Below are 13,713 nucleotides of genomic sequence, written 5' to 3'. Positions count from 1 at the left end.
TGACAGGACCTGACGTCAGCACAGCCAGAGTTTCTGCCTTTATTACGCTTAGACTCTGGATCGAGGCAGACAAGAGGAAGGACTTCTAAGTTCAGCACATTACATATTAATAAATCTAAAGCATCAAGCATCCTGAAATGGCAACGGAGCCCAAAGAGATTATATCTAACCTTTCCTCTAAGCCACTCTGTAACAAAATAAAATAGAAATGTCTTATTTGTAGCCAGAATACTATGAAAAAGCAACCAGGGAAGAAAAAGAAGCTCCAACAGCAGGGAAAATACCCTCCTGAACACTTCACATCTCCAGGTCCTCCAAAGCAGAAGACGAAAGTCGTCTCTAATGGAAAGAGTTCTAGCACTGAAAGGAATGAACAGAACCACAACTATGGATCAATTTTAGAATCTGGAGATGTAACAACCATTAAACCTTCATTCTTTGCCCCTTTGGTAAGTTCCTCTAGAGTTCTATTAATCATTAAGTGCTTGAGTCACAGAACTATGCTTTTGGCCCAAATAAAATTCATAAATGAGCATTAAAGCTGTCACATGATTTTGTTGCTGGAGTCACAACTTCCACCTTTGGACTGCAAATAAATGCTATGGTGCTTTCTTCCCAAGTAAACAATGTATTAGTAACAGCGTATTAAGATAAATACCAGCTTGTGGACTCGCCCCCCCCACCACTGGCTTGTGTACGATGCATCAAAAGAGGTAGACGAGGCCAGGCGCGGTGGCTCACGCCTGTAATCCCAGCACTTTGGGAAGCCAAGGCAGGTGGATTATGAGGTCAGGAGTTCGAGACCAGCCTGGCCAAGATGGTGAAACCCCATGTCTATTAAAATACAAAAAATTGGCTGAGCGTGGTGGTGGGCACCTGTAATCCAGCTACTCGGGAGGCTGAGGTAGAATTGCTTGAACCTGGGAGGTGGAGGTTGCAGTGAGCCAAGATCGTGCCACTGCACTCCAGCCTGGGGGACACAGCGAGACTCCATCTCAAACATACAAACAAAAAAGATATAGAGGAGACCTAGACCCATTACACAGGGTCTGCAGGGCCTCTTCAGCTACTGCCCGTGCTACGGGACAGGCCTGTGACACTGGTCGTTTTTTCCATTTCCAATCAACCTGGAGTTTCCTTTCTATCCAGGAAGGCAGCCGGATGAGTGCTGAAACAGGTATGCCCTTACAATCTGTTTCCTCACATTCACTTGCTCCTACTAGTTTAGTTTGCAGTTCTACATGAAAGAGCGGAGCCTCCCAAGGTTACATTCTTTGGCACTTTGGGAGAGTATAGCTGGCTCAGGGTAGCCTCTAAATGTTGTTAGCAAGTTTTTTCTAGCTACTCCCCTCTGTGCTGACACCTTACTGATACTTTTTTTTTTGAAACTGCCTTTTGTCAATTAGCTGCAGTCAGTCAGCAGGAAGAGCTGCTCACGTGCACACGAGCACCTGGGGCCAGGCATGAGGGCCAGATCCTGAAGGGAGACCTCCAGCGAAGCGGCACCCCGGAGAAGACAGAGTCACAACACACGATACCCACACTTTCTTGCTCCAATCCAATCTCGGAGTCCTCTTCCTTTCAATCAACACTATTTCCCCCATACAGTGAAGGGAAGAACGGGTGCTACCAACTTCTCCCAGAAAACTAATGTTCTCATTCAGCATATCAACCAAACTCAAAGCAGGGCACGCTGCAGCGTGGGCCTTTCTGATTCGTGGCCACCAGCAAAACATCGCAGGGGGAGCCCATCCCCTGAGGCGTGGCCCCAGTCTGAAAGCGCTCAGTGGAGTCTGCAGAGATCTGAAAGTGCTCAGTGGAGTCTGCGGAGATCTGAAAGCGCTCAGTGGAGTCTGCGGAGATCTGAAAGCACTCTAGAGTCTGCAGAGATGCTGCTGCCTGAAGGTCAGTCATGGACTTCCTGGGGGAAAGGGGTCAGAAAGCCAAGGTCCAGGGATCCTCACCTCACTGCCATGGGTAGCTGTTTTTACAGCTTAATGAGACCTGCTAAGGCAGGCAGGAAATGTGTTACTTAAAAAGGGATCTTAGATAACATCTTTTGTTCCCAGAGTTAGCTGTCAAATATATTTTTTAAACTTTTATGGCTATTTGAGAAATATACTCAAAAACTGCAGAGAGACAAGGTGCTTCTGTGGACTGAATTTCCCTTTCGCTCATTTTCCGTGCTGACTGCAGTGGCCCAGCACCAGCCCATAGTCCTGAGGCCTGCTACATACAAGATGGCTGACTTTGAGGTCAGTTTCACTCTCCAGGCCAAGGAGCATCAAGGAGCGCAGCCTGTGCCCGCCCTGCAGAGGGGTGGCAAGGCAGGAGGTAGCCTGGGATGGTTTGCCTACTCCACCCATGCTCTCAACTCTGTCTGTCCTTGAGCACTTTTCCTTTCACATTCTGAACACGGGGGCTTTGCCTCCATGAAGAGCATACACCTGGGTCTTCTCATCACGTGATGCAGGCACATGGAGGGCAGGCAGGCTGTGCATAACCTGAGATAGTATTCAGAACCCTGGCCCCACAACCCCTTGACATTCAAGCCCTTGGCAAGCAGCCGCAGCAGACTCAGTGCTACACTCAGAAAATCAGACCAACACATCAGATGCTCTGTGAACACGGCCCGTACACAGAAGCAACACACATAGAAAGAATGGTTAATAGTAATCTCGTCCCTCCTTTCTTCCTTCTCTGTGTGGGTGGGCCTGTACCGGCCCATCCACATGGAAGGAGGGAGGGACAGACGGGGATGGCAGCCCAGGAGCTAAAGCAACCATGGAACAGGCTTCTCACTTGCAGCCGCTACATCTCAAACACGCTGCTCAGCCAACAAAACTCCTCAGTGCACTTTGCCATGAGGAGCAGGAGCAGCTGGAGGCAGCAAGCTTACCCTTCTGGAAAGGTAGCTTTACATATGCATCTCAGTCACATGTAGAGCAAGGGAAGCCTTTCTGCATATCTCGAAAATATAGGGGCACAGCAGGTAAAGAAATCTGCCCCCACCAGGTCCCAAGCACCCCTGTGCTGTACTAGAGATCTGCCACATCAGCCTGGGCAGGTGTTTCTGCACCAGCCACCTAATTCAACACTGGCCTTAGCACCCACAGCCAATCATTTACTTAGGAGCTGTCTTTTCAGAAGAATGTAAGCTTCCTAAGGGTAACTAACCTTGCCTGTCACTTCCACTGCTATATTCCTCGTGCCTAGTGGAATAGTGGAATACTTGTGAATCGCATGAACACGGACCACACTGGTCATATAAACTGAGCAAAGATGTAATGAGACCCTAGCGTCTCATCACCAGGGATCTAGCTGAAGAGACTGCCTTGTCCAGCATCATGACATAGTTTGTGCAATATAAAACAAGCAAGTAAATAAAACCTATTATACTTCTCAAAGGTTCTAAGAGGTTATATATAACAACTAAGTTGAGCTGCAATAACAGGACATGTTGTATGCTAAACGGAAGGGGGCCACCTCATGGTTTCCAGACATCAAGTGACAGGTGCCCAGCGCCTGCTCTGATCCTCCCCTCTGTCCATGCCCATCACAGGGTCCTGGAGGTTCGGTGGTACTCCACCCTGATTAAAACACAGCCTAATGACTATATATAGCAAAGTCTTTTAAACACTAATTAAAAATAACAGTCTGGCATTTGAGAACTCCTACATACAAAAATATAAGAGCTGAAATAAACAGCAACACTTGTAAATTTGGTCTATGCTCAGGTGGGTAAAAAGCTACATGTCTCCTCTGGAGTTTTTCAATCACTCTTGAGTTTATGGGGCTTTAAAATGCCTAACAATGGCCATCTTACCTTGTCGTTAATAAGGAATGGGCTTTTCTCAATCACTCCATTTTAATGATTATAAAATTCATTACAATAATATTTAACCTAATATATCCCAAATATCACTAACACTATAATCAATCGTGACACATTAAGTTATTTTGTCTTTCTTCATTCAATGTCTTCGCTATTCATTGTGCATTTTATACTTACAGCACATCTCAACTCAAAATAGCTGCATTTAAGTGTTTAACAGCCACACATGGCTAATGGCTGCTGTACTAGACCGCACAGTTTTAAAATGTTCAAAACCAAACTTACTTTCTGCATTTTGGGAGTCTTATATTAAAAGAGGTTTTCTGTTTAAGCTCTTGTTTTTACTTAAGATGTCTGAATACATTATTTACTATTTTGTATTTTTTTTAAACCCTGGAATTTGTCTTAGGTTTCACATTGCATTCCTCACAATAAGGTAGAAGATATTAAGGACTACATCACATTGCTTTCTCGCAAGCATCCAACTGCCTTTTCCAACTACAGCTGCTAGATTTAGTTTCCATTCCCTTCACACATGGCTGCTGCCCTGCCCTAACTGAATGCAACCAAGAAGCTCTGACACATCTGAGCCAAGTTTCCTTCATGTGCAACAGAATGGCACCACCGTCAGTGGGCACAATGACCCACCCAAGTTTACAACTCAAAAACATTCCACTCATTCCTTTAGGAGATTTATGCCCATCTTTATGATTTAAGAAGAGGGGAAAACTGAAGACCTGAAAATACTCTGGTTAGAAGCATAAGCATAATCAGATTAAAGCACTTAGTTCTTCATTCATACAGCAAACACATGGGATTCTGCTAACAGAAAATGGTGGTTTCAATAGTTTGGGACTGTAATGGGATCACCATTCTTCACCAACAGTGGGGACCTGCTGGTTAAACTCCGAGAGTGTTCCTGGTTACCTCTGCATCCTGATCCTGGAGGTGGTATGTCCTCTGGAGGCTTTGCAGAGTTCGGGGGCTCAGAGTCTTCTGCTCCAAGAGATGCTCCAGAAGCAAGACCAGCTGGTCTGGAAGAAGCTAAAGACAAAACCAAACAGCCTATGAAAATGCCATTCAGTTGATGAGAAACTAAACCCAAATGTTCAGACTGAAGACCACATACCCAGGGTAACCTGGGTGCTTTCAGCATATATCGGCAACATGGAAAGACTGTTCAGCTGAGTTTTGTAATTCCTCAGGGTCTACATTGTCTGTATTCCCAAAGACACTACATTCTGGGGTCTGATTAGGCCCCGTTTTCCATGACTAATCATTTCAGTTCTATACTTAGAGCAGATCAAAACTGTGCTTATCTTAATAAAACATTATCGTGGTTTACTGGATCTCTTCCTTTACAGCACGCATACACCAGAAAATGTAATTTAGCCTAGACAAAGATTCAAGGAGCCATCAAATTATAGGCAAACACCTGGAAATTTCATAGAAGTAAGATGCGGCATTCAGTCTTTTTACCACAGAAGCTCTGCGAATACACCTGCTGCACACTGAGAAATAAAGAGCACATACTGAAAGAACTGTGTCTTCCCTCCATTACAAAAATCATAAACTTATAATCCATTAAAAAGCTCAAAAGGCTGTACACAACTATATGTGCACCTACACACACACACACACAGTTACCCATATTCCTGAGTTCTCATACAGGAATGGTCAAAAGTGGTGTTACAAGTTAAGGGCAAAGACAGGAGGTAGTCTTTACATGGTACAAAAATAAAACACAATGTATGTGAAATACAAGAAATGAAGAGAAGCATGTGTAAGACTTCATCCGTGTTACTCGCTATGGGGCAGCAGGGCCAGGCCTGGTGGCCCTGTGAGATCGGCCCTATAGTGCACTGGAGGAAGAATCAATTTGAGATACGCCTTGTAGGAAGTGAAAATATTTATTCTAAAATCGAGATTTTAAAATTAATCCTATGAATTCCATGGTTCTCTCTGCTGAGCTTCTCTCCATCCCTGTGTATGTGCGGATCATTCCTGTCAATCCCAATTACAGGTCTGGAAGCTGATATCAAGTCAACAGTACATTCATAAGAACACCTGGATTTTAATTGCCACTTTCTGATGTTCTAAAACAATTTTTAAAAAGTACTGGTTTCCCTCCCTGCTCCTCATCTTTCTGCCCGCAGTGTGCACTCTGCCTGACCCTCCCTACCCCCTACCCCCTTACCCCCTCACTCATTCACACACACACATATACTTTTCCAAAAGGTATGCGGGGGGCAACAGGCAGACAGCAAGCACTGCAAACACCACACCCACCGCACCATTCCACTAGGTATCTGTTTTCTCACCTCACCCTTCTAAGTTCTAAGAAAGCCCCCACTTGCCTGCAGACAGAGGCAGAAAGAAAGGAGACAGACACCAATGCAATCACTTGGTTCTTGGGTATATTCTGTACTTCATAACTTTGCTTCATCTGAAAGACATGCTGTGGCTATTCTCTCAGGAGAAACAAGGCGCCTTCAGCAAAACTGCAGTACAATCAGCACTGACAAGGACCCAAAGAATTACTAACGCTCCATTTCTTTTCACGAGAAGTCAAGTAATTGCAGCATGTTTTAAAGATATCAAATTACTACATAACTACTTGTAACAAAATCACCCATCTACCATACGATATTAAAAAGAAATCTACTGTTTTACAGAAGAGGCCAAACCCAGGCCCCCAGCCTCTGGTGGGCCTCCTCACCACTCATACCATGAACACTGCCGGGTGCATGTGGGTATCTAGCACTTCTGCCCAGGCAGCCCAGTGAGACCGGTTCTCTTTCTCCCTCTGCCCTCCTTCTCCTTCCAGTTCATCTCACCCTTCAGCCTCCTGTGATGTTCCAAGAGAGGTGCTTTCCTGCAGGAGGCTGAGCCTTCAACCCATGGCCTCAAGCACCCCTAACGCGTCTCCCAGGGCCGCTGACTGAATGCCCTCCAGCCCTTGAGCTCTCTTCCCAGTGTCTTCCTTTTCACCCCGGTTGTGGGCTCTCCCCACTTCACCGCACTACTACTCTTTGTTGTGCTGCTGTCAAACAGCAGCTCCACGAGGGGTACTCAGGCCAGGCCACCACAGGATGGGGACCTGCTCTACCCCACAAACACTCAAAACTGGTGAGCAGCATTTCTCAAGACAGTCCGAGGACAACAGGAGCCCGGCATCAAGGCCCCTCCAGACAAAGGCAGGCAGGCTTTGGGGAATGGGCTCAGCCTCACAGAGAAGTGATTCTCGGCACCACAAGCGCCTAAACACCCTTTGCCAGAAGTGGGGCCTCATTTGCTAATTAAATACAGAAGGAACCAGCCCTGCCAAATTGCAGAATTACAGGGAAGGGGAGAGCAGAAAGAAAAGCATCTCCCCATATTATACGCTTGTGCTTACAAAGAAGCCTACTGTTAGAACTCTCATTTGGGATTTGGTCTAAACTAAAGAGACACACAGAGCAAAGAAATCCTGAGTAAGACAACTAGCTTGGTCCTCAACTTACCCCAACTAGGTTTAACCAACAGATACAGCTCCAGTTTAAAATCAAACAATCACCTATATGTGAACCTAAAAAATACCTGCATTCATACCTGTATATCTGAGTTTTCTTTTAAGCTGAAAGCTCAGCATCTCTACACAGAAACAGAACCAAAAGGATCAATGGAAGCTTTTGTCCTCTCCAAATTTTACACAATGAAAATATTTAAAGCTAAACTCCCTGACTTAAGACCGTGAGATGGAAGGAAGGGAGGGAGCACACTGACTGACTCTAATTTGAGAGAGGTAAGGAGAAAGGGTGGACACTCCCCTCAGGTATCTGCTCCCCCTAAAACAAGGTCCCCGACCACAGTGCTGCCAGAGCCAGCTTCATGCTCCCAGGTTTCTGTGAGTCCCATTCTTCTGAACAGACTTGAAATGACTCTCACTTGGTAAACAACCTGTGGCCACCTGGCTTTTAGTTGTAACTATTCTAACTCATGGGGGGAAACGTAGTTTCTGAAAAAAGCAGGGAAAAAATCAGTGAACAAACGTCATTTTGGGACACAGACAATAAAACTAATAAAGCATCTTTCATTCGCAAAGTACACATTACAACATTTTTAAAGGATGAGATAATAGACCTTAAAAAGAGGATATTGAAGCAAAAATGTGGTTAAACAGCTTCAATATATTTCTCTTTGTAAAATAAACACTTGCTCCCCGTAAAGCCACCCTACAAATGAAAGAGCAGTGGTCATGCAATAAACCAAAATGTTTGTAAAGCAAGTGAAAGAGACCACATATCAGCAGATCTGCTCAAGGCAGCACCGGGTGGTACGAGGAGCCCGGGGCGGGCACAGGGGGAGTGGGACATGCTATGTGGACCACTCCACTTCCACCCACGTGGAAATCAAAGCAAACTTCACATGACTTCTAGGCCAACTGCGTTTATTTATTTATTTTAAGATCAGCTGAATTTAAGACTGAAAGGCCAGCTGTGTTTCATACAGCAGCACCGGCGGGAGAGAGATAAGGCTTTGGTCGTACCACAGAGTGATCGTGAAAAATAAAGGACCTTACCTCCAAGCATCACCACCTAAGAAAGCAGCTCCTTCAGACAGTATAAAAAGAACTTGCCTTTATTTCTGGGGGCCCAACAGTGCTCACACCCACAGTTCAACAGTGACAGGAATGCAAAAGTCCTTTGCTTTGCATAAACAAGAAATACATGATGGGGTTATTTTTTCCATACGGAGACCAGCTCATTATTTTTAAAATGCATCTGCCTCGGAAATTTACACAAAATAGGACTACAAGGTGCCAAAGTGATGTGGGTACTTGCAAGAGAACTTCACAGAACTATAAAACTTACTGAAATGAGTACAAGAAATAAAATGCTAAACGAGGTCAGTCAAGTACAAATGCTGCTTGTTAAGGATTTTAGAAGTCTGTGTTCTACTCTAAACATGGAAGATTTCATAGTTGCTAAATACTAAGAACTGTACAAAGAAAAAGTCCACTGCATGTTTTTCCCAACTTCAGAGTCGATGCAAGCTGTACGACTTTGAATGGTTTGGGAGAGTTTTTATGCATGCTCTTGGAAAGAAAATATGAATTTTCCAAACCCACCCTCCTAAACTAGAGGCAGCTCAACCAAAAAAAAACCTCTGACTCTTCCAGAAGCCTCTTACTGCTGTCATGGGGGCATCACTCACTCTGTGCTCCCAGAAGACCACCCACGCAACTGAGGTCCCGCCACCATTTCTTCCATTAGGATGATGCAAAACAGGCCAGCTCACCTCCTACATCAAAAAATGCCGTGGACATGTCTCATGACTGACCTTGCAGAGGCAGGGCCTGTGCAAGAGACCAGCAAATGGCAACATCCAAGCCCCATTGCCTGCACCCCTTCGAAAGCAAAGGAGGGCACCTCCCGGCGTGGCCCAGCTGGTGCACCGCAGCCTCACACGAAGAAAGTCACTGTGTGGCTCCCCAGACAGAGAATAAGCCTGGGACTAATGCAGCCACGGACTGACAGTGGCGTGAGTTCTATTATTACCCCATTATCACTCTGGGATCTGTGCCTAAATGAAGCATGCTTCCTCCCTGATGCCATTTCCTTTTATCCTGACTGGAAACTAAAAGCGGATCAATGGGGGCAATACATATGATGTCACTTCAATTTACAGCCACGGCCTCTCCCTCTCCAGTCTGTCTGAAACACACAGAAAGATCAATTCTTCCCAAAAATGGTTAAAAAATGCTTAGGGAGCATTCTTCTTCCAGAAAAGCATTCTCTGCTATATTTGTCTATGTTACTACGCAGGGAACTGTTTACATGGAACAAAAACAGAAGAAACGGTGGGGGTGGGGGGAATCTCAAATTCTGTATGCTGGAGACTTGCTGGCTGAAATTCAACACAAGCAGGTCCTTTGAAAGTCACATGCAGGCGGCCTTCGGGCAGGGGCACAATAGAAACCAGTTTTCTTTTGCCCCGTGGATTAAAAAGGTGATCCCACTGACATAAAATATCTTTCATTTTTATAAAGTTCCCCCAAAGTCTGACAAATCCCCTTTCACTCTTCCCAGAAAACACACCCACCTTAGCAGACCCTCAGGTTGCCCCTTCAGTCCACAGGTATGGGAGGAAACAGCTTCTAATCACACAGTGCCCTCATTAAAGGAGATGGAAAGCTTGGCTACAGGACACGAGACAGAACTTATAAACTAAGTCATCTTCCAGACTCGGCTCTGAACCAAATAAAACACAGTGAAAATCTCTACGCTGCATAAATTTTCACATGGTGCTTTTTGCCAATAAGGCAAAATTAAGACATAATCAATGAAGTTCCTCAAAACAAAACCAAGAGTTCTCCCTCCTCATAATCCAAAAAGAAACAGAAAACGTTCAGGGCCACAGAACCCAGGTGCAGTCACCCTTTACTGCCCACACACTAGCCAGGCTACAGTCTTCAATAAACAGTCTTCTTCCATCTGTTACTTTTTAAATGATAAACATTTCTAAGAAACAAAAGTAGACAACTTAATAATATGTACACATATCAGGTGTCTGCCCAAGAGCCTGCCTACTAGGATATCATGACAGAAATGAAATATATTTACTCTAAATTCGTAATTTGTATAATGGAAAAATACAATTGGTTTGAATTGCTGCTGAAAACACAATTCAGAAAAGAAAAACCTTTACATGTTGAAGCAAAAACTTAACATATTTTAAAGAATTGCCGAAACTTACAAATAGAAGTCTCTACTGTTCACATTATTTGTGGGGCGTAAAATTGGATTTGCCAGCAAAGGAAGTCACCAAATAATTGAGAGAAAAAAAATTTTCTTCAAAATAAAGAAAATCAATCAATTGGTGCATATTTGTCCAGCAGAATCAGTTATTTCTGATTATCAAACATCTTTAGGGAGTATGTCTATAAACAAATCTTGGAAAGAAAATTCAAGTAGCAGCAAATATTCATATAGCTCATTTTATACAGAGAAAAGCATATTTATTAGATTTTTGGGAAATTCTAATAGTTACAGTTCAAAAAGATTACTACAGATTTTGAGCCATGGTTTGCTTGTGGAGTTTCTAAAGTGGCACCACAGAACCTAAAACAGACACATACCATCATTAGCAAATACTATCTGAAATAATTTATTGGCATAAACAATTCTCATGTTTCCAGATTGTAAGGGTCAAATGTTCCTGTGCTATTATTCCCCTAACTCTTGTTAAAAGCATATACTATATGCAATCTAACACAAAGCATATTATTTAAATGATGAAACATGCAATCCTCTGGTCAACTGGATCTCTTACAACCATGTGTACATTAATATTTTATGCTATTATATATGTTGGAAGCATCATAAACACTCAAACTGAAAATTTCCAAGTATTTCACAAGAGATGTGTGAGATCCTTGTGTCCACCTCCCCAACCTCAGATCCTGCCAGACCAATTACAAGGGGCCAAAGCGAAAACATTCCTGATCTATGCTTCTCAAGAAAATCATCACTCATGAAAAAGAAACTGTAAATTCCTAAGTGATTCCGTCTATTCACGCTGCCACGACAACAATGGCATGTTCAATATATGGCTGAATATTTCTAAAGAAACTGGAATACTTTAAAGTATCAGAATATTCCTAACTTTTCTTGTATTCACATTTTCATAAAAATTTCCTTCTTTTTGTTTCCTTAGAATTAATGCTTTTGCCACAAGTGGTAGCTCACGCACTCTGGGAGGCCTAGACAGGAGAATGGCTTGAGCTCAGGAGTTTCAGACCAGCCTGAGCAACACAGTGAGACCTCGCTCCTTACCCACCCCCAAAATTAGGTGTGGTGATATGCGCCTGTAGTCCCAGCTATTTGGGAGGCTGAGGTGGGAGGATCATCTGAGCCCTGGAGTTGGAGGCTGTGGTGAGCTATGATTAATCCACTAGACTTCAGCCTGGGCAACAGAGCAAGACTCTGTATCCAACAACAACAACAAAAAAGAATTAATGCTCTTACCTAAATTAATAAGTGTACTTAATACTTACTGTATTTATCTTGAAGGAGAGTATACATTTTATAATTCTGAGTTCCTAATTTACAAACAGTGACATTTGCTAGCTCCAATTCTAGTTACACATTAACTTATGACCCGTTAAAGCCCAGAATATGAATATACCTTTACTGTGAAAAAAAATGGTTGGCTGAGTCTATGAATCAAAACATCCTATATGGTATGTGGTCATGCAATGGAATACTATGTAGCTATTAAAAAGAATGAGATGGAATTATTTTTGTAATACAGGAAGATGGCAAGAAATGTTTATAGAAAAAAGGTTCAGAATAAAATGTAGACTATGGTTCAATTTGTGTAAATTACATTCTAAAGATACATAATAAGAAAATAAGGAATGCTTTGTGTCAGCTGTTTCTCTGAGTAACCTACCTAATTCTCTGCCTTCCCCTCTGTCCATTTTTCTGCTTCCAGCTGAAGCTGAAATATTTTTCTTAAATCATGCTACAAGTATTTCCTAATAATTCACTTAAAAGGGAAATCCACTTTATGAAGAAATTCACTACCACAATCAAACCTAAGAACACTAAAAATGATTAAAGCATGTGCTCTAACAAAGTACTGAACCGGGCAACTGGAAACCAGGGGTTTCTCTAAAGCTGGCCCGGTAGTTATGGGAAGACCTCCTAGCACTAAGTGTGCACCGAGAAACCTATCATTGTCTCTCTAGTCTTAGTCATAACATTTTAACATTGGTTCTGTGCAAGCAGCAATCAAGAATTGGAAGAATTTAAAATTTTCCAAATATTCTGTAAATAGATATATAGGAAGCACAGTGTCAAACAGTCACATGCTCAGGTTTTTAAGCTGTTACTTACAATACTAACAAATTATAAAATATATTCAGATTTTTTTTCCAAGGGAAAAAACCAGCAATTTCATCCAAACCCAGAATTTCTTCCTTTCTATAACTTCCTATATTACTCCAATATGTCAAAAATCACAATCAGATGGTCTGTGTAGGGATTATTCATTACAAATTTAGTAATTTTAGTTAATAATTTATCAACACGATTCTTCTTTGGTTAAATGTTTTTTATACAGCCCTATATTCCTGGTGAATAGTAATCTATACTATGCACAAAATTACTGTGTTCATATGGACAAACAGGCAATCATCACTAACATTCAGTGTGATAATACGGTTTTTCCTCTAAATTAGAAGGGATTAGCAAATACGGGGAAAAACTCAGCTCTTACAGAAAATACCTATCTTCAGAATTTTACATACAGAAAATAGGATCCTCTCCTTTTGAGTTTAAACAAGGAATAACTGAGTTCAAAGAAAACTATATTTTAACTTCGATAAAAGGAATATACATTTTTAAGGCTGTGTCTTAAATACTGGAACCAGATTTTGCTCATTTCATGTGCTATCTACCCCCATCCTTGATAGTCAAATGTTTATCACATTGAAATAAAGGACTTAATGCCCAATATAGTAAGAAGAAATAATAAGGTAACAATGTCTGCAAGAATAGCTGTCAATTAACAATCTGGTGATTTAAAAGAATTTATTAAAAGCAAATTTACACAGCAACACATGAAAATTCAGACCAGGAGTGGTTCTCATTCCTCAACTAGAACATATCTAAAAAATACAAATTTATCAACTTAAAAAGTTTCATAGGCTGGGCACAGTGGCTCACGTAATCCCAGCACTTTGGGAGGCCGAGGTGGGCAGATCACGAGGTCAGGAGATCGAGACCATCCTGGCTAACACGGTGAAACCCTGTCTCTACTAAAAATACAAAAAATTAGCCAGGTGTGGTGGCAGGCGCCTGTAGTCCCAGCTACTTGGGAGACAGAGGCAG

The 13,713-nt window shown here is 42.6% G+C and overlaps 1 protein-coding gene and 1 long non-coding RNA gene across 15 annotated transcripts in view; one reads left to right on the top strand and one right to left on the bottom strand.

The window, feature by feature from the left end:
- AOPEP (aminopeptidase O (putative)) overlaps positions 1–13,713 on the bottom strand; it is a 369,731-nt gene that overhangs the window by 23,358 nt on the left and 332,660 nt on the right. For all 14 annotated transcript variants that reach the window (XM_024251889.3, XM_063714294.1, XM_063714296.1 and 11 more), the window contains one exon: positions 4,763–4,879. In XM_024251889.3, the coding sequence (XP_024107657.3) occupies positions 4,763–4,879 (117 nt within the window). The remainder of the gene's footprint in view (positions 1–4,762; positions 4,880–13,713) is intronic.
- On the top strand, positions 51–5,369 carry LOC129047932 (uncharacterized). The gene is made up of 3 exons (XR_008509827.2): positions 51–449; positions 1,407–1,905; positions 4,245–5,369. It is a non-coding gene; the product is annotated as an uncharacterized LOC129047932 (long non-coding RNA).

The sequence above is a fragment of the Pongo abelii genome, chromosome 13 (assembly GCF_028885655.2).
Source record: "Pongo abelii isolate AG06213 chromosome 13, NHGRI_mPonAbe1-v2.0_pri, whole genome shotgun sequence".
NCBI classification, from domain to species: Eukaryota; Metazoa; Chordata; class Mammalia; order Primates; family Hominidae; genus Pongo; species Pongo abelii.
The sequence above is the reverse complement of the archived record's forward strand: the minus strand, read 5'-3'. Positions and strand labels throughout refer to the sequence as shown.